This window comes from Pygocentrus nattereri, chromosome 2 (genome assembly GCF_015220715.1).
Source record: "Pygocentrus nattereri isolate fPygNat1 chromosome 2, fPygNat1.pri, whole genome shotgun sequence".
Taxonomy (NCBI): Eukaryota; Metazoa; Chordata; class Actinopteri; order Characiformes; family Serrasalmidae; genus Pygocentrus; species Pygocentrus nattereri.
The window spans coordinates 9,416,309-9,438,137 of record NC_051212.1 but is presented as its reverse complement, the minus strand read 5'-3'; the positions used below and the strand labels follow the sequence as shown (position 1 = coordinate 9,438,137).

The window sequence follows — 21,829 nt, the reverse complement described above, 5'->3', positions numbered from 1 at the left end:
ATGTACTTAAGTATAAAGTAAAAGTACTAAAAGAGTAATTCTGGCTCTGATCTGGTCCTGTTATCATTTTTATAACCAGACTGGCTTCATGAACTCATTTCAGGTGAAAGTCCTCCAGCGTCTCTCTTGGTAAACCAGTCTTTTAATAGAACGTCATTAATTAGCGACGCTGACGTCTATTAAAATGATCAGAAGCACAAAACACTGAAGGTAAACAGTTTCCATCAGGGAGAACCGAGTGGCTCTGAAATCACTTTTTACACACAAGCAAAGTTTCAGTTTCAGATTTATTTACAACTTAGTTCCAAGTTTAAGTTGAATAAAAACTGGCTTTAAACTCAGGATCACAGATGAGCTCCTTTACTATGTTGATCTGTAGGCGTCTGTTCATAAACATAAACCAGCCCAAACTCATTTACTATAAAATTAGAAAGTAAAAAGTCGCCCAGAATGGAAAAACTTAGGTAAAGTACAGATACAGAAAAAAAACTACTTAAGTACAGTAACGAATTACATTTACTTATTTACTGTCCACCACTGGTCTTTTTCCCGTCTTGATGCTGTAACAAAATCAACTGTGTTTAATATTATCATAAGTTTTAAGTCTTGGCCCAGTGAAATAGCGTGAGTGCTTGTGGGAGAGTGCATGCGCACGGCTAGAGAAAGAGTGAGAGTGCCTGAAAGGGAAAAGGGTTTCTCTGCTTGTAAACTTCCACCAGGTGCATGATGGGAAATAATCTCAAAAATCTAGACGCTGTTTTGTAAATAGTGATACTGCAAGATTCCCAGTCTTTGCAAAATCATAGCCTGTGACTATAAACCGTGACACTGTCTTTAGGTGTGAGAAGGGGTCAGATTTCAGTCTTTCCAAAGACTTTTCAAGGTCTCCTAGTGTCTGATTAGCTTACGTATATACAACCAAGCAAGCTCTGCCATTGGTTAGGACTTCAGGAGCTGACCTGAAGGCCTGACGTTAGATCACCGACCAACATAATTAGGAACTGACAGTGGCATCACCCAATCACATTTTGATTTACAATGGCAGCAATTTTGTGAAAGAAACCCCCATCACGTTCTGGAAGTTCCAGATACATCACTTTGATGAAGCACTAACAGTCTATTTGAGATATGTGGATGAAGGAATGCTGCTGGTCAGTACCTGGCGGAGATGTCTGTGAAATGGACAAATGAAGAGATGACCACTCCAATCCTGCCTTTTCCTCCCTGAAAGAAATGATATTAATAGAAAAAAATGATAATAATTTAGACATTTTTCACTCCTTACTATTTTTTTCAAAATGTCTGCATGAATAAATAGTTACGATGTAAACAAAGTCAGAGTGGTTTGATGTGAAATGTGTTCTGGACACTTGCTGAGTTGTTCGCAGTGGTGGTGACACGAACCAGATATCTAAAGAGTTTAATGACTCTAAAAGCTCCTTCACAAAATAACCGAAACAAAATCTTGCGATCTCAGATTTCACAAGCCCTGGTTCCTATCAGCACCACTGTAAAGAAACCAGCGTCTGCAAGTTTCTCTACTAAACCGTTTCACACCAAAACACTCTGAGTGACTTCTACATGTATATTTATGTCATTTGGCAAAGGCAGTTACCCAGAGTGGGTTACAATTTGTTCGTTTTACAGAGGTAGGCAAAAGTAGTGTTAGGAGTCTTGCCCAAGGACTCCTATAGGTATAGTGTAGGACGGTTGCCGAGGTGTGGAATTGAACCTCATTCTACAACATAGAGGGCAGAGATGTTACCCACTACACTATATTCAGATAAAAGCTATGGAGGAAACCTTGGAAAACGCTCCTTATTTTCACCGACGTTACTGTTCTTAGGTGACGTGGTCCTTTAAATGTGAAATGTGAGTCTCACCCTGCAGTGAATGACCACCACATGCAGAGGGTCAGCGTTGAGCCAGTTCTCCATGGCCTTGCAGATGGTGCAGATTTTGTCCAGTGGGGGAGCGTGCAGATCTGGCCAGCCTGTGTCCAGAGTCTGGAAGAAGGTCAAAAAGTTCGTAAACGAATCAGTGGAATCACACAATGATCAGAGAGATGCATGCATAGCAGGTAACATGTTATAGCAAATCCAGTGAAAAGAGCACCTAAAACCGCTACTAAAGCAGGAGAACTGCTAATTATAATCATCGTTATGGCTATAGAGTCATATGAGCACTAATTACATGTTTTTGTTGATTTTCTAAGTTTAAATACACCGATCAGGTCTAACATCATGACCACCTCCTTGTTTCTACGCTCATTGTCCAGTTTATCAGCTCCTCTTACTGTATAGCTGCACTTGGTAGTTCTACAGTTACAGACTGTAGTCCATCTGTTTCTCTGATACTCTGTTACCCTGTTCTTCAGTGGTCAGGACCCCCATGGACCCTCACAGAGCAGGTAATATTTGGGTGGTGGATCATTCTCAGCATTGCAGTAACACTGACATGGTGGTGGTGTGTTAGTGTGTGTTGTGCTGGTCTGAGTGGATCAGACACAGCAGTACTGCTGGAGTTTTTAAACACCTCAGTGTCTCTGCTGGATTGAGAACAGTCCACCAACCAAAAACATCCAGCCGACAGCGTCCTGTGGGCAGCGTCCTGTGGGCAGCGTCCTGTGGGCACTGATGAAGGACTCGAAAGAAATTACCCTAAAATTACTTGGAAAAACATCTGGTTCCATTGCCTTACATTAAAAGTAGAGTAGGTTTTTTCCTTCTCCTGTAAAGTTACCACTTTGGAGATACGATGTTTTGATCTCACAACAGCGATATGAAAAACTTCCAGTACCGTTTTTGCCGACCCACCCGGGGCTAGTGTTAAGATTAAGAGACCCTTATTAGTCCCACAATGGGGAAATTCCACCTCCGCATTTAACCCATCCGTGAAGTGAAACACCACATACACACTAGTGAGCACACACACACTAGGGGGCAGTGAGCACACTTGCCCGGAGCGGTGGGCAGCCCAATCCGCAGCGCCCGGGGTGCAGTTGGGGGTTAGGCGTCTTGCTCAAGGACACCTCAGTCATGTGCTGTCGGCTCTGGGGATCGAACCGGCGACCTTCCGGTCACGAGGCTGGTTCCCTAACCTCCAGCCCATAGAAAGCAACGTTGATATGTATTGTTCAGTTTTGTCAAGTGACGTCCCAGAAAAACAAGCCACTGTTAACCTACACAAAAAGGTTTACTTAAGTATCCAAAGCGCTTTTGGCCGTGCAAACACACCCTGAGTAGTTAGACTGATTCCATGTCTTATAACACATGGCCTGTACTCCCTAACTGGAGCTTTAAATCAGCAGCAGTGGAGCTGCTCCACGTTAAATCACATGTGACGTCTTTGCTGTGAGTTTGTTCCACAGACTCTGATGACTAGGCTGCCATTACAATCACGCAGTCAACACACTCCACCCACCCGCTGCAGCGCTGTAAGTGAGGCATTTCCAAACAGCTCCTTTTACATTACCTTAGGGTTCATCTTGGTCAGGTCATGTCTCTTTTCTGACAGGTTGATCACCTGGAAAGAAAACAGAGCGTGAACAAGTCTTCATCCTCTGGAACAGAAGCGCTGCAGGCTGCGTTTTTATCACCTCGCAAGCATAATTCATAAAACACAGGCAGATGTCACACTGCACGTTACTGAAGTAGGAGGCTCGTCCAGAATAGACACGTTTCGTTTTAAATTAGAAGACGTGGGACAGTCGTACGGAAAGGTTTGAACACCACAGGTCAAATGGCATGTTTTGTTGCACATCCTCCACAGAGAACAGCCTTAAACACGGTCATTTTCTGTAAAATTAAGTGCTCAACCTCTGTATATTTGCTGAGTTTAACGTAAAAATAATAAGTAAATAAAATGTGCCATAACTTCTGAACAAGCCAGATTTCATGTTTTATGTTTAAGTAACTGTATTAAAATGTGCAGACGTGTGCTCTCTGTAGACGATGTGTAACTTATTTTCACTTAGAAGATCAAAAAAACATCATTGATCTGGGGCATCTAAACTTTTCCACGCTTAAATAGGCTTTTTAAGACATGGTGGCTTGAATAAGCTTATTTTAATCGAATGCCGTGAAAACGGTAAAATGCAATACCATGCGCCACCACTAGGTGTGAAGGGGACTTCAGCAGATTTTTCAATGTTGAGATGTAAACACAGTCATTCAGAGTGGTTTCATGTGAGAGGGTTCATTGTAGGGAAACTACAGTATATAGTTTTATATAGCTGTTTTATTTGACAACCGAACCCACACTTGAATTCGGAGTTAAATCCAATAGGTTTTCCTTGGGGACCATTTTTCCATTTATTAACCTGTATGTATCTTTCCGACATGCACAGGTTTTAAAAATGCATTTTAGGCCTAAACCCTTTCAAAACTATGGCAAAATGATGTCCGAGATGTTGGCGGACAATGGCAGTGTTTTCATAACCATTTCAGGTAATAATTTAATGTGAGGGAGCTTTAACAGGCATAAGACGCTTTGGACGTCTGGTTCCTATCACCAGCACCGTGAGCAATTCTGGCTAAGGCCCAATCCCATTTCTTCTCTTTACCCCAACCCTTGTTTTCGAGTGTCACCCTAACCACTTGGAACTGAGTTACAAGGGGTAGCGGTTGAAATATTGGCCTATAAAATGGAACAAACCCTAAAATAAAAGAGCATCACTTTATTAACAGCTACTAGTGCTTCTTTGTAGGCGACCCTGCCCGTCTTCAGTGACAGCAGAGGAGGGGAAAGTTCAGCTCCTCACTGCTGGGCTTTAGTTACATTTAGGGATCATAAGCCTTCAAAGAGGGGGGGGTAATTATTTATTATCACCCACCACTAATTCTTCAGTGATATGAAGCTGAAGTCAGACATTCACCAGCTTCTTGTTCTAATTTTCCCGTTCCACCTTAAATGGAGTAGCAGTTACATTCTGGCGCCTCGGGCATCAGAACTGCTGGACTATTTAAGGTGGAATTTGGGCTTGTTTTGAAGAAAATGACCAGAATACACTGAAACGACACTAAACTAAGAAAATACAGTGATCGTCATGATTTTTAACAGGGAAAATTCTCACATTTGTGGGTTTCTTTGTTCACTCACACGGCCATCTTGCTGCTTTGCTCTTTTTTTTCTCATAACCCTCCATTTGGAGCGTGCCTCTTTCTCTAGAACAAGCCCCTTCGCACCAAACCACTCCGAATGACTTTGTTTACATCTCAGCAATTGAATTAAAACGCGGAAACACTGAAAAATCTGCTATTTTTGGTGGCACATGGTATTGCACTTTACCAGTCTAATGGCAATAGATCAAATGGCATTAGACTAAATGCCAAATGTCTTGGTTACATTTCATATCTTTACATCTTAACCAATTATCTATGTAGAAATTTTGAAAAATCAGTAAATGTAGTCATGTAAAGCGCATTATAAGAAACCAGCCAATTTTCATAAGTAACTTCAACAACAGTAGATACTCTGCCTGACAACGTTTAGGCCATCTGCAAAGTGCTTTGTCATCCAATATCAATCTGAATGGCTGAGACGACTAACAATGGGATCAAGGCAAAGAGAGATACACTCATCAGAAGATCTATATAGCTAACAACATCAAAGACAACCGAATAAACAGCAATAATCCCCCCAATACAGTACTATTCAATACTGACAGCAGATAAAAAGCACATTCATCACAGCACTATTGACAGGACACCACCCTCTGTAGAAAACGCAATGACTCACAACACTGGCTCAATATAACAGCCCCCAAACGTCAAACTACAAAGCAAAAACACTGAAACGACTGTCATAGCAACCCCGCATGGCTGACAAGATCATCACCAGATATTACCCAACTGTCAATCCTGTATCTCATGAAGTCTAGAGTGGTCAACGTCTCACGTCTGTGATGTTTCTATACATTTCCTAAATGCACGACCCTTTAAATGCAACAGAATAAAGTCCTCAATACCAAATCCAGCCTGAATGAGTGACACTGCAGTTAATTATTGTTATTTCTGAAGCCAGACTGTGAAAAGACCTCTTTGTATAGAAGTCATTGCGTAACGTCCACACCAGACAAGCCAAAACCCATTCCTTTAGGGACTATATTTCTGAGCAGTTTCTTTCCAGCAGACGTTCCTCTTCTGCGAGCATGTGTAAACACATAGGCGCGTCTTACCAAATAGTTATCAGCGTGTTTGGACTTGAGCATGCGCGTGACGTCCTTCAGATTGTGCAGGTAGGTTTCCTCCGAACAGCTCTGGGGGAAGGACACAGCGATGATGCGCTCCGTCACATAGGTGAGGTCCAGTTCGTATCCCTCCTCCATCTGAACACACAGAAAAAATGGGCAGTTAGGCCGAGTCTGTCACTTTAGCTTTGCACTGGTCTAATGTAGCTAACGAACCTGCTATGAGAATCACTATAGACTAGCATCGCTGGTCACCCACAAAACCAGCATATCGCTGCTGTCGGAGCAAAAAACCTCGTATCTCCAAAACTGTAACGTTACAGGAGAAGGAAAAAACATACTGTACTTTCAATGCAAGTCAATGGAACCAGACTTTTTGTCCAGGTCATTTTTGGTCATTTCTTTGAGTCCATTCATCATGAAGTGCATATAGTATAAAGGACAACAAGCACACAAATGATGTCAAAAAACTGAAAAATGTGGTTTCAAGGTTTTGTTTCCGACAGCAACGATATGTCAGATTCTGATATTCTGGTCACCAGTAAAACTAGCATATTTTGTGTTTTGGATACTGGTATGCTGGTCAACCAGCATGACTATGTTGGTTTGATCAGTTAAACCAGCACCAGACCAGCATAAACCAGCTTAGGAAAGTAGTAAAGGCTCAAAGCACATCAGCCTCAATACAGCTCAAATTGTATTGAATTGTTCATGTAGGTTTGATATATATATACACACACACACACACACACACACACACACACACACACACACACACACTCACCAGCCACTTTATTAGGTACACCTAGCTAGTAAAAGGTTGGACCCCCTTTCGCCTTCAGAACTGCCTTAATTCTTCGTGGCAGACTTTCAGCAAGGTGCTGGAAACGTTCCTCAGAGATTCTGGTTGGTTATTTGAGTTACTGTTGCCTTTCTATCATCTGGAGCCAGTCTGCCCATTCTCCTCTGACCTCTCACATCAACAAGGCATTTTCGTCCACACAACTGACCGCTCACTGGATATTTCCTCTTTTTCGGACCGTTCTCTGTAAACCCTAGAGATGGTTGAGCGTGAAAATCCCAGTAGATCAGCAGTTTCTGAAATACTCAGACCAGCCCGTCTGGCACCAACAACCACGCCACGTTCAAAGACCCTTAAATCCCCTTTCTTCTCCGTTCTGATGCTCGGTCTGCACTTCAGCAGGTTGTCTTGACCACCTCTACATGCCTCAATGCACTGAGTTGCGGCCGTGTGATTGGCTGATTAGCTATTTGTGTTAACAAGCAACTGAACCGGTGTCCCTAATAAAGTGGCTGGTGAGTGTGTATATATCACACACCATTACTAGGTGTTTTAGCCCTGCAGCATCCGCTTATATAGATGTTATAAGCAGAAAATACTTTAAAAAGCAGTCATGTCTAAATGCTGAATACACGGTCTAAATGTATTCAGGCACGTGTTCCATTACGATGCATAAAAAGGGAAGATATGCAGAAAATATTTAGAATGCATTTTCATAAAGTACATAGAAAAAACTGGTGCTGTACTTTTTTTACTTTATACGCTTTTCTTTGCTGTTACTGTTGGGCAGTTTTCCTCATGTAACGTTCAGACTTAAACATTTATATATCAAAATCACGAGCTTCAATTTTTATTATTTTATTATTTCATATTTATTATTACTTCAAATCATTTTATTATTACCAATCAAAAGCAACCAAAATCCAGAGGTGTAAAACTCTGGTCCAGAAAGTAAAAATCCTTCCCAGGATTTTGTTCCAACCGGCTTCTCTAGTTAGATGCACCACCAGCAGAGCTGCCCAGGCAGCTGGAACAAAATCCTGGGAAGGAATTTTACTTTCTGGACCGGAGTTTTACACCTCTGCCAACATCCCATTTGCTGTGACATGACAACCGCAATTAACAAGCAGGTTAGCTGTTAACTTACGTGTAGCTGTAAGTTGATGATAAAATGATATTTTGAGATGAATCGAGTAAAATGATCTCGCTACATTGGCGGATAATTTTGCTTGCGTCAAGCACATTTCTTAAAACAAGTCAAGCGAACTGAGTAATGAGTTCATATGACTTAAAGTGCTTAAAAATGTCTCGAAGCAAGGGAAATAATTTTGTAATGTGTGTACAACAGTCTCAATAACTTCACTTGCCAAGATGACTTTTTTTTTGCAGTAGCGCTGTTTTCATTTTCTGAGCATGTTTGTCATATTTCAGGGGTGATAACATGTTTATAATTGAGTTTGGTGTCAGAATGTATGGTGTTTGGTTCTGAAAGAGACGTTCGCTTGTAACGGGGAGCGAGGCAGCGGACGCATGTGCGGAGGTAAGCGACTTTTATTGAGGGCAAATCCAGAATCAGGGTCATAACGGTCCAGGGTCATACAGCCAACACGGAGAGAGCGGGGTGCAGGCATGACATAAACCTGTATACAGTCAACAACACAGAGATCCAAACGAAGCAAACAAACAGACCAATACATCCAACAAAGACCGATACAAAGACCAACAAACACAAAGGCCAAACACAGGACAGGTGAAAACAATCAGGGGCGGAGTTACAAAACAAGGGGCTGGACTAAACCAAAACGCACATGGACAGGACTGGGAGGGGCCAATCGTGACATCACTCGACTGCAAAGATTGAAAATACCCGAATGATTCTAAATATCGGTCACTTGATGATCATTAATCAAAGTCAGGTTATAAATAAATCCTCCTTCATTCCAAATGGGGTGAAAAGCTAATAGAATTCAGTTTCTCTGCCTGATCAGGACGGGGTGGACGTGTCAAAGATGGTAAGAACCAGCAAGTGGTGAGTTTTCTATCACTTACTGAGCTTTTATTTTCTGTCAGGAATCTGTCTTTGAATCTTTATGAGGTATTATCTTTCCCTAGGCCAGGGGTCAGCAACCCAAATGTTAAGAAAAGCCATTTTGTCCTTTCAGCAAAAATCTAACCACACTTGGAGCAACATTTACGTCCATTTAACCATCTTGGCTGTAAATATGTCTGAGTATGTTCTAATGTACTACAATAGGCGAAAAACATAAAATGAACAACAATACAGACTCACTTTGCTCTGCGTTAAGCTTTAGCTCAGCTATAGCCCCTTTTCTCGCATCTCTGACAGGAAACTGCTCCTTAAAAGTGGAACAGTTTCTTGTAAAATGCCTCTGAATGTTCAACTTTTTACTGACGTCAGCTTCTCATTCGCCAGCTTCTTGTTCGAATTCTTCTGTTCCACCTTAAACGGCACCTGACACAGCAGAATGTAACTGCTGCACCATTTAAGGTGGAACGGGACAATTCAAACGAGGAGCTGACTTCAGTTTCACGGCTTTTAGTGTTTGTCAGCTTCTTGCTGCAGATTAAACGTATCAGGAAACCAGCTGGAGTGATTAGAAATGCTAAAAAAGTCCACCCGTCACCAAATTTGCGATGCTCGTCTTAAATCTTTCTCTTGGTCTTTTCGTTAGCTGCTAGCTACTAGCTAGACCAGACCGTTTCAGGGTAAGAAGTTGGTGAAATGGCAGCTGTAGGCTACATTAACTCCAGCGTTTAAGACCACTTAGCGCTAAAACGGTCATTTAATTTTTACCTAAAAATCTAATTCTGCTGTGGAGCCGCAACAAGGCAGTAAAAGAGCCGCTTACAGCTCCAGAGCCGCATTCACTACTGCAGAAAGCTTTTAAAAGGCGATGTCCTGCTAAGATCCATCAGCATTGACTTCCCTCTAGATTTCCAAAGCAGTTTCTGGAGATTAAAGTTGAGGGAACCATTGAGTCTTTCATTGTCAGTGTGTTTTCCATGTTCATCTTAATTACATTTACATTAACATTTACAGCATTTAGCAGACGTTCTTGTCCAGAGCGACTTACAAGAAGTGCTTTGTCTGTCTAGAGAAAGTATCTTTGCTAGTTACCAGTAGGTTAGAGAGAAAGCCAGTCCTGAGCTCAGATACTGCTAGAAACAAAAGTCAAAAGTAATGTGAGTCATGCTGGAGAGAGGAGGGGTCAGGGTCTAAACTAAACGGACTCTAACGAATTTAATGATTTAAGCCGTCCAGACCAAACACATCATTTGACCATCTGCAGTCAGAAAGGCTGCAAACTCGTTCGGACCCCCCGTGTGGAAATGCGTCATTCTAAACAAGCCATTGTGCCTGCTGGCGTATGGCTTCCAATACAAGGCCAGTCTTAGGACATGTGGAGTTCTGCGGTAATCTCAGCGCTGAGCACTTCCTGTGTTTCCAGAGCGAGGCCTCCCCTCACGAGGCTTATCTGGAGAGCATCTCAGATTTTCCTGCTTATCACAACACGGTAATATCAACAGCGAGAGGAGATAATGCTCTGAGAAGGAGCTGTCGGACCCACAGAGCTGTGGTTCCTGATCTCAATCCTGCGGACCCGCTGGCCTGAGCTGTTTGTTTTCCCTGCTCCGTCACATCTGATTCAACTCATGAGGCCCTTGGGAAGTCGCTCACGAGTTCAGTCAGACTCAATACTTAGGGAACTGTCAACATACGCAGCACAGTTTACAAAAGCGTGCCTCCCGGTGCCTTCTGAGCTAGCAATCTATGGACCATTCTACCAAATTAGTTCAGACCCGCAGTAAAACAAAAATACTTTAAAAATGAAAAGTGTTCAGATCTATTTAAGCCCAAGGCATCACCCTGTCGAAAGAAAACCTCAGGTCGTTTGTCAGTTTTTGACCTAATTTGAAAATGTCTGTAGCTCTTTGCATTGTGTATAAATTTAATGATGAATGGACCAAAAGAAACGGCCCAAAATGACTGGTTCCATTGACGTCCACTAAAAGTAGAATAGGTTTTTTCCTTGTCCTGTAAAGTTAAAATTTCAGAGATACAAGGTTTTGTTCTGACAACAGCGATATATATAACAAAACCTCATATCTCCAAAATCTAAAAACTTATTTTACTTTTAATGCATGTCAATGGAACTAGTCATTTTGGGCCGTTTCTTTTGGTCCATTCATCATTAGATTTATATACAATGCAAAGAGCGACAGACATGGAACCAGACATGGAACCAGACATGGAACCAGACGTCTTTCCAAGTCATTTTGGGCCGTTTCTTTTGGCCCATTCATTATGAGATTTACAAATAAGGTAAAGGGAGACAGACAAAAACGAAAAAATGAAGATGCTAAAGGAATTTCTTCTTGAGAACAGTTGGTGAATGACGCCCAGTGTTTTCATTTCTGAAGTCTGGATTCTTTTTCCCCCTCAGCTTGGTTTTTAAACATCTCTGTCTCTGTGAATGGGAGCAGATATAATATGCAAATGAGAATATTCAGCTGTTCAGTAAGAAGTTCTTTAGATGAACCTCACCTCGGGAGAATTTTGAGTTAGAAATTGTTTATATAAGCAGAAATGAGGCTGTTATCACTCTGACAATGATGAAATGGAAGTTTATCTGTAGATCTTCTTCATGGTTTCCGTCACTCTATTTACTTCTTTACTCAACAATAAAATGTTCAAGTATGGAATGACTGCAAATATGGGATTTGTATGGGAACCTTTCTTGTAGGGGTGGACGATATGGTAAAAAAAGAACATCACGATACTTCAAGAGTGAGGAAGTCAGGTGTAGCTGAAAAGTATGTTAGGGTGGTGCAGGACATGTATGAGGATAGTGAGACAGTGGTGAGGTGTGCAGTTGGAGTGACAAATGGTTTCAAGGTGAAGGTAGGGTTACATCAGGGATCAGCTTTGAGCCCCTTCTTGTTTGCAATGGTGATGGAAAGGTTGGCAGATGAGGTCAGGCAGGAGGCTCCATGGACCATGATGTTTGCAGATGTCATTGTAATTTGTGGTGAGAGTAGAGAGCAGGTGGAAGAGAATCTGGAGAGGTGGAGGTTTGCACTGGAGAGGAGTGGAATGAAGGTCAGTAGAGATAAGACGGAATACATGTGTGTGAATGAGAGGGAGGCAGGTGGAAAGGTGAAGATGCAAGGAGTAGAGGTCGTAAAGGTGGATGACTTCAAATATCTTGGGTCAACCATCCAGAGCAATGGACAGTGTAGAAAAGAGGTGAAGAAGAGGGTGCAGGCAGGATGGAGTGGGTGGAGACGGATGTCAGGGCTGATGTGACAGAAGGATAGCAGCAAGAGTGAAAGGGAAGGTTTACGAGACAGTAGTGCGTCCTGCTATGATGTCTGGTTTGGAGACTGTGGCTCTGTCTAAAAGACAGGAGGCTGAGCTGGAGGTGGCAGAGATGAAGATGCTGAGATTTTCGTTGGGAGTGACAAGGATGGACAAGATTAGAAATGAGCAGATCAGAGGGACAGTGAAGGTGGAGCAGTTTGGAGATAAAGCCAGAGAGGCCAGGTTGAGATGGTTTGGACATGTGTTGAGGAGGAATAGTGGATATATTGGGCAAAGAATGTTGGAGATGGAGCTGCCGGGTAGAAGGAGAAGAGGTGGACCTCAGAGAAGGTTTATGGATGTAGTGAAGGTGGACATGGAGATGGTTGGTGTGAAAGTAGAGGAGGCAATGGATAGGGCAAAAAGTAGGCAGATGATCCGCTGTGGCGACCCCTAAAGGGAGCAGCCGAAAGAAGAAGAAGACGATACTTCAAGACATTTTCACGTTGCATAACATTCATCATAGTATTTGGATTCATAAGTTGACGAAATCAAACACTTTAAAAAGCAAGCAAAAGTCAAATTTCAATGATATTTGACCTTTAAAGTCTCTAAGAACAGATACAGCCTTCATGTTGGGGCAGATCAATGCTGGACTATCAGTACTGCCAATCCTGACGTGCCAATCCAGAGAAAACTGATAAAAAAATCAATACCAACGGTTTTCTTTAAGGACGTTTACTGCAGCACTTTTTGAACTACATACTTAAAAAGAGGGTTCTTTAGTATATATAGAACCATGAACACTCAAAGAACCCTTATATAAAGGTTCTATAAAGAAGCTTCTGTATAGGTTCTATAAAGAATATATGTTCTATATAGAATCTATTTGAAAAGGGTTCTGCTCTTGTTACAAGCGCGACATCTTACACTCTTAGCAAAAAGGGTTCTATATAGTACCAAAAAAGGGATCTTTGGCTTGTAACAACAGTGGAACCCTTTTTGGTGCTATATAGAACCCTTTTCAAAAAGGTTATATATGGAACCATCTATAGCACATTCTCAATCAATCTGAAGAATAATTTTATGATGCAAAGAACCATGTTCTTTAATCAAGAAACCTTGACTAACCATCTTCTTAAGAGTATAATAATAGAGGAACCTATTTGGTGTTGTATTGAACCCTTTTCAAGAATGTTCTATATAGAACCATCTATAGCATTATCTCCATCACACACACTTTAATCATGCAGAGGCTTCTTTGGGTGTTCATGGTTCTATATAGAACCATTTTCTTAACAAAAGAACCATTGTAGAACCAACTTTTTAAGAGTGTATTACTAGAAGAACCTTTTTGGTGTTGAATAGAACCCTTTTCAAAAAGGTTCTATATAGAACTATGTGGAAGCATAATCTCCATCAAGCACCCTTTAACCAGGGAGAGGGTTCTTTTGAGTGTTCACGGTTCTATATAACACCATTTTCTTTACTAAAGAACCATTGTAGAACCAACTTTTTAACAGTGTAATAACAGAAGAAACCTTTTGGTTTTAAAAAAGGTTCTATAGAATCATCTACAGTACATTCTCCATCAATCTGAAGAACAATTTTACAATGCAAAGAACCCTTTAATCATGCCGAGGGTTCTTTGAGTGTTCATAGTCCTATATAGAACCATTTTCTTTACTAAAGAACCCTTGAGGAACCATCTTTTTTAACAGTGTAATAACAGAAGAAACCTTTTGGTGTTGTATAGAACCCTTTTCAAAAAGGTTCTATACAAGGTTCTAGAACCATCTACAGCATATTCTCCATCAATCTGAAGAACCATTTTACAATGCAAAGAATCCTTTAATCATGCCAAGGGTTCTTTGAGATATAGAACCATTTTCTTTACTAAAGAACCCTTGAAGAACTCATTTTAAGAGGTGTGACTGATGTACAAACCTAGATGAGAACTAGATGTTTGTCCACATCTGTGAAAGCTCCTGATGTTCTGATCACTCGGTGAGCTTCAGGACAGACTTTGGTCACTCTTCTGGAGACCCTAAGGCTAAAGGCTGAACGTCTATTTGCAGAACTTGGACACGGAGTCGACAGACAATTGTTTTCCTGTGCAGTTCCTCTGAAACATCCCTGCTGATCCACCCTGCACAGTGTTTATCTTATGAATAACATGGAAAAGGAGTTTTTCCTTGTTATCGTTATCTCTGAATGGGAGCGGATATGAAATGCGATTGAGTGTATTCAGCATTATCTGGAGATTTTTATGGCTTCCTTCACTCTCTTTGCTTCTTTATTCCTTACTCAACACTGAAATGGATGGATCTACAAATATGGGATTTGTATGGGAGTATGGGTACCTGTCTTGTAGGGGTGGGCGACATGGCTAAAGAAGAACATCACGATACTTTAAGACGTTTCAACGTTACACAACATGCGTCATAATATTCAGATTCATAAGTTAGAAGAGTCAATAAAGAACCAGCAGTGCCACATCACAAAAAACTACCAAGAACTATAAAATGATTTCTATTTAAAGCAACAAAGAAGTTCCTGACATGGCATCAAATGTCATTTAATATCAGCAATTACCATATGAAAAAAGTCAAGCAAAGAAGCTGCAAACATTACATCCAATGTGGTCTAGTATTATTTCCTTCTGCAAGGAAAAAACACCCAAGAAAAAAACATTAGTGCACCGTGGTGCAACAGATAGAGCCATAAAACCGTAACAATATCAGGTTCAGCTCACCTTTTTCAATATTTGCCAGATGAACCTGAATGTGGTTTTGTTCCAGTCTGTCTATACATTTCACCGCTCATCATGTTTGCTGAATTGTATTGTGTTCATTTCTGGCTAATTCCAGTTTTACTTGCGCCATCATATATAAAACACACTTCACCACTTACTTTTGAGGAAAAAAGTATCATTCGTTTGTGTTACAGACAGTGCAAAGTGGGTAAAGTGGGTTTTATACTGGGAATTTTACTGGATATTCAACTCTCTTTCCTTGAGTTCAGACCAACATCCAGAAGTGTCCAAACCCACATGGAGCAACTAAACAAACTGAAATTAACATCAATGAACAGGATAAAATTCAGCAAAACAGGATGAGCTGTGAAATGCTTTAAAGAGTGACTGGAACAAAACCACATTCGGGTTCACGTGGCAAATACTAAAAAAGCGGAGCTGAACCTGATATTGTGGCGATTTCATGGCTCTATCTGGGCACTACTTTTTTGGCGGTAGGAACTATTAAAGCCTATTTGATGTAGTGTTTGAAACGTCTTTGCCTTATTTTATACTTCATTTTGCAGAACTGTATAAAAGCAATAGGTGGTGTTATTACAGTCAATAACATCACAACTGTGATGACCTTATTGCCTTCGCCTTGAGCCCTGAATTCTTCAAGACAACACTCCCTCTTGTTTTCTGTTGTTAAAAATGACCACCCCTACTCTCTTGACCCATTTACAAACAAAAAAAATCAAGATTTTCTGAATTAATTGTTATTTTTTCCACTTTTCTGCAATGACAGTGCTATATTGTAGTGCTGTAGTGACCGCTATATATCTTTTCTATGAACATACAACAGTAATGCAGAGTTTGGTGGATGTTCTCAGTAAATTGCACTGAGGTTTGTCTTTATTGTTTTTAATTATGCAACCTTCCGCACTTTAGAAAGGTTTACAACGTCAACAATACATTGATGGGAAAAAAAATAGCTGCTATGGTGGGCAAATCCATCTCTGTCTCCGAGGGTCTTTTGAGGACTTGTTTGTTGTTGTAACAATTTGCTGCTTGAATGTGTCGCTTAATGAAGTCTAAGTGACTCCAAACTCCCAACGCAGACACAGACGGTGTGAAGTGAGTCGTAAATCCAAAAGGTACTTTGGGGGTGGGTGGGTAAAACAGCCCCCGTAAGCAGAATGAAAGAGCGACTGTGTGAAGGAGGTCATCGCTAGGGGAACGGAAGGGAGGGGGTCATTCGGCTAGGGCAGCGGCCAACAGCGGTCGCGCACAAATTCTCAAGAGAACTGGGCTCATAGCATCCCACCTAATGAGACATTAATGGAGCAATGCGAAGGCCAGCAGACTGTTATGAGTAGAGCGGGAATGGGATCCATTAAGAGAGGGTAATGCTGAATGGCTAATTTAACAAAATAATTAATTGTCAGGAAGTTCCAGTGATATTTTCCCATGACCCAGACAATCCGACCGATTACATGAAAGATTATCCGATCAAATATATTTCATCCTTTCAAACTGCAAGCTTACTAATCAGTTATTAATGCTAAGACGTCTGAGAAAAGTGTGGACTGGGGTGGCCATGGCAAAGCCTTGTGTGGCAAAGGATCATTGTCCAAGTGGAAGATTCAACCATGATCCCTCCGGCCCCTTCTCCAGTGCCTTGTTGCTTGAGGGGTCTGTCCACAATCACAAAATGATGTATTTTATATAAACTCTCTTCTAATTTCAATGATCTGCTATCACACTGTGGTTCCAGAAACAGGCCTCTGTTACTAAATATGCCTGTGAAGAATGATAATTTGATGGATGGTTCATCTTTTGTGCATTTTGAACAGCACCAAATGATACTTTCCAACTTATATGGACTTAAACTGTTGGCTATGAATATGGAGATCAAACAAATAAAATAAGCCATATCATCCATCCAAAGAAGAGGACTGTGGAAGCTGCAGGATGCTCAAGTTTCATAGTACAATTCATAAGCTTTTTATCCAGATAGATCTCTTTAGACACCTTGATTTGGAACAAATAATGGAAAGTTGCATTTACCCAAATGGTCAGTGCTACATACAGTACCAAAGCAAGTCCGATTCAGATCTGATACCTACTAGACTGGATCTGGCACCTATTTTAGACCAATTTGTTCACTTTTTAATACAACTATGTAACAGTCTATTATGTATTTAGGAAAATCTAAATATTTTCTACAACCAACTTGATGTGTAACATAAAATGTGAAAAAGTGCATTTAAAATGACCACCAAATGTGTCACTTCACTTGACAGGTGACAGGAACTCTAATACAAATCAACACTGGCGCTGGTTATCACTCGCAAGCGCGCCACTACTGCTGTGACTATTCGTCCCTCAGAAGAGCTCAGTAATGCTGAGCTAAACACCCGGTTGTGATATTGATTTATTAAAAAATTGGGCTTGGAAACTGAAACTGAAAAACACTAAATTCAACTTTGCTACACATTTCAACTTAATCAAATTAAGTAAAGTCTGTATACACAGACTTTGGCCCGATCCCATTTCTTATTTTTACCCCTTCCCCTTGTTTTCAAGTGTCATCTTGCCCTTTGGAACTGAGTTACAAGGGGTAGTGATTGATATCTTGCCCTCCGAAACGGGACCCTCAAATAAAAAGAACATCGCTTCATTCACAGCTACTAGTGCTGCTCTGTAGGCGACCCTGCCAGTGTGCAGTGGCAGCAGAGGAGTGGTAAACCCATTTTTCCTGCTATAAAGAGCCATTTAAAAAAGGTCCTATATAGAACCTTATGTAATACCTTCTCCATCGATCTGAACAACCATGCAAAGAACAATTTAGGCATGTAATGGTTCTATACAACTCATGGTCCTAAATAGAACAATAACCCTTACTAAAGAACCATTAATCTCGTATGCTCCAGGGTATAGTTTGGTTTGTCCATCTGAATTTACGTGACGTTACGTTAAGTTGTGAGGCAAATTATTCAGTAACTGTGTTAAAAATAAAAATGCACATTTTTATTTTATTTATGTATGTATTTTTTTGTAAAAGTTCCCCTCAAATTAACAGAAATTGTGTTTTATGATCACACATATCACTATATGTTTACAATTTACTGCTGAAAGCCAAAAATCTCCGACGCTTTGTTTTATTTTCTAAAAATCATTTTTACAGAGCAGATCACTGAAGAGACGCCGTCTGTTTATGGTTTATAACCCAGATTTGGGGAAAAACAGGTCGACTTTCAGTAGAAAAACAAAGTTCAGCTTCTTTTATTATAAGGGTTTAAAATGACATCACCGTCTATTAGACTGGAGAGAAGAGCTACAGCCTCACACGACAAGGAGTTTAAGAAGCTAAAAGAACCGTCTTTTTTTTAAGAGTGCATGTAAATGTTGCAAAATGGTGAATAAATAAATAAATTAACAAATAAATAAATAAGCAATCACTGTTTTGTTTGGACAATATGAAATTGCAGTAACGTATGTTTCCCAAAAATACCGTGCTTCCTTGTAATCTCTCCCAGCATCTTCCCTGTGAACATCACTTGACAAGTTTCAGCATGCGTTACAGCGACACCGGCCTTACAGTAACTCTGAGCCTCGTCTGTCTCTGCAACTCTTCCGCAAGCCTAGCAGATCTCCACCAACATCCTCCCTTATCTGAAAGCCTGCCAGCTACCACCAGCCCACTAGTCCTTCACTTTAACTGTTAGTACACCACTCGCTTCACTCCATGATGAGAAATCTGCGACAAATCACACAACCAACATCTGATCTTCAGATGAACGCTGAGACCACACCACCGACAATAGACCACCAAAGTCGGGTATCATTCTATAGTGGTCATTGTGCCCGTATTAGAAACCTGGGGTCTAAGCTGTTTTTCTCTATCTCAGGAAATGAACTGGGTTTTCACTCTGTGACAAGAAACATGGTTCCAAACTCGATATGTTTTGTCCAGTGTACAGTTTTCCTCACTGGATCCTCTGAATTAAGATTAAGATTAAGTGACCCTTATTAGTCCCACAACGGGGAAATTCCACCTCCGCATTTAACCCATCCATGAAATGAACCACCACATACACACTAGTGAGCACACTTGCCTGGAGCGGTGGGCAGCCCAATCCGCAGCGCCTGGGGAGCAGCTGGGGGTTAGGTGTCTTGCTCAAGGACACCTCAGTCATGTGCTGTCGGCTCTGGGGATCGAACCGGCGACCTTCCGGTCACGAGGCTGGATCCCTAACCTCCAGCCAATGACTGCCCCAAGGCTGTTAAAGAGAATATAAATTCTGCTGTTACAGTAATGCTGCACACTCAATTGGCATCATAACACAGTCAAGTACACAGAAATACCTCAAACAAACCAGCAATGTGTATCCAGTGTGGTTGTTAAGTTGCTTTGGCAGCACTAGAGCACATTTGGAGTAGCTGGTGTTATATAATTGTGTTAGAAGTTTAATATTAGACTTTCATTTTTCATGCGTCCTTTCAATATACAGGAGTGCATGTAGCTGTGGTGGTTGGTTAGTGTAGTGGGTAACACCACTGCCTTCTACACTGTAGACTGGGGTTCAATCCCCACCTGGGCAAACACCCTACACTATACCAATAAGGGTCCTTGGGCAAGACTCCTAACACCACCTTGGCCTTCCTATGTAAAATGATCAAATTGTAAGTCGCTCTGTAAATGTATCTGGCTATTAGCACCGGTGTAAGAATGTTCATATTTCGGCTCGTTAACATCCTCGTAATTCCACCTTAGACCAGTTGCTAATGTGGGCATGATAACGACTATAGAATGACGCAGGATTTCTGAGGTCAGTCAAGATTTTTTACATTCTAATCAATGGCAAAAACATTAGAGACCCTACAAATTATCGCAGATCACAAAGATTTGTGCTTTGAAATCGTCCTTCCGTATACATTAACCCCCCCCCCCCCCCCCCCCCCCCCCCGCTCAGTAAACAACATTTGCCCAAAACAAAAACACCACATGCTTTCAGACTATGAGTCAAAGTCCTGCTCGACTATCCAGTCTCCCAGAACCTCACTGGTTGTCGCATGAATAAATGTGACTTTAGACCAAAACAAAGGTTGTTGCACACGTCCCACATGGCAGGATAATCTGGAAGTGAGTTTTGTGATTGTAGTGAGGGAGAGAATCGGCCTCAAAATCTGCCTGATTCTCCTTTAGTGACAGTTTAGCTGATTAGCTGGTCAGAAAGGGGAACACTACAAAAAGTCCTGACCAGTTGTTTCAACAGATGTATCATAGAAAAAGTAGTTGTAGTGTTGAAGTATGTAGACGGTGCATGTGTGCCAACTGCAGCACTACAGACAGCGAAAGCCACATGGGTACAGTTAGCTTTCTGAGAATGAGAGAATGCTAACTGGTATCTGCTAGCTCTTGTGGTTATCTATGTTTTCGGTTAACTGGGACTGGGGTAGCACAGCTGCTAAGATGAAGATGCTTCATCACATTCAACTCTTTGCATTTTCTAAGGTTCATGGTCATATCAAAATCCTTAGAATCCAAACACTATTAGAAAGCTGGGAGATACCAGTTAGCTTTCAAAAAACAAGGGAATGCTAACTAGTATCTGCTAGCTTTTGTTCATTGTTATCCACGTTTTCAGTTCACTGGGATTGAGGTAGCTTAGCAGCTCAAGGAAATGCTTTTATTACATTAAACTCCTTAAACGTTAAGTGATATTTTTTTAATCCCACAAACGGGGAAATTCCACCTCCGCATTTAACCCATCCGTGAAGTGAAACACCACATGCACACTAGTGAACACACACACTAGGGGGCAGTGAGCACACTTGCCCGGAGCGGTGGGCAGCCCTATCCACGGTGCCCGGGGAGCAGTTGGGCATTAGGCGTCTTGCTCGAGGACACCTCAGTCATGGACTGTTGGCACCGGGGATCGAACCAGCAACCTTCTGGTCACAGGACCAGATCCCTGACCTCTAGCCCACGACTGCCCCCTCGGTCATTACAAAATGCACTTAGAATCCAGACGCTAGCAGAAAGTTGGCAGATACCAGTTAGCATTCTGAAAACAAACAGTGCTAAATGGTATCTGCTAGTTTTCGTTAAGTGTTACCCACGCCACGTTTCTCAGTTAATTATTGGGACTGGGGTAGCTAAAATGGTCCTGCATCCACCCAAGAAGGCAGACTCTTCCCAGAGGTCTCTGCCAATGCTTTATAGCATTGAACTCTTCGTATTTTCCAAGATTTATGACTGTAAATCTTATGCTGCACTTTGAATTTGAACACTTGGGAATGTGCAGTGTTTTAGCCTTGAGCTTTACATGACGACACAGGGTCGATGTGTTTGCACACGTTGGACTGGTCCATTCAAGATGATGTGCCGTAGAACACATTACGTTAGGGAAGGCCGGGGCTTAATGGCCGTTCTATTCCTAACGTGTGGTGAATTTGATCAAGCTTAAATGGTTTTGATGGATAATTTCATGTACATTTAGCTTAACAATGTACATCAGACAACCACATAGAGAGGTCGTCTGTAGCAACTCCAAGTCAAGAGTTCAAGGACACCATGGGAATGACCTTTGGATGTTATCAAACACTTGATCTCTAGTCCAGATTACTAGGCGACAACTGTTGCAGTGTGATAAGCAAACCCTGCAAACTTCAAAACTGACTTCAAACTTTACTGTGCTCTGCTTAGCACTCCTGATCTTCCGATGTAAGGCACAATGATTCAGGGCCATTTCTTTTCCACATCAGCTGCTG

General features: G+C 41.4%; 1 protein-coding gene across 1 annotated transcript in view; it reads right to left on the bottom strand.

The window, feature by feature from the left end:
• Nucleotides 1–21,829, bottom strand: part of LOC108440938 (tensin-3) — a 113,740-nt gene that overhangs the window by 72,593 nt on the left and 19,318 nt on the right. The window contains exons 2-5 of the mRNA XM_017720139.2: nucleotides 6,179–6,328; nucleotides 3,475–3,525; nucleotides 1,884–2,006; nucleotides 1,160–1,224 (exon numbers count right to left, since the gene is read on the bottom strand). Of these exons, the coding sequence (XP_017575628.1) occupies nucleotides 1,160–1,224; nucleotides 1,884–2,006; nucleotides 3,475–3,525; nucleotides 6,179–6,328 (389 nt within the window). The remainder of the gene's footprint in view (nucleotides 1–1,159; nucleotides 1,225–1,883; nucleotides 2,007–3,474; nucleotides 3,526–6,178; nucleotides 6,329–21,829) is intronic.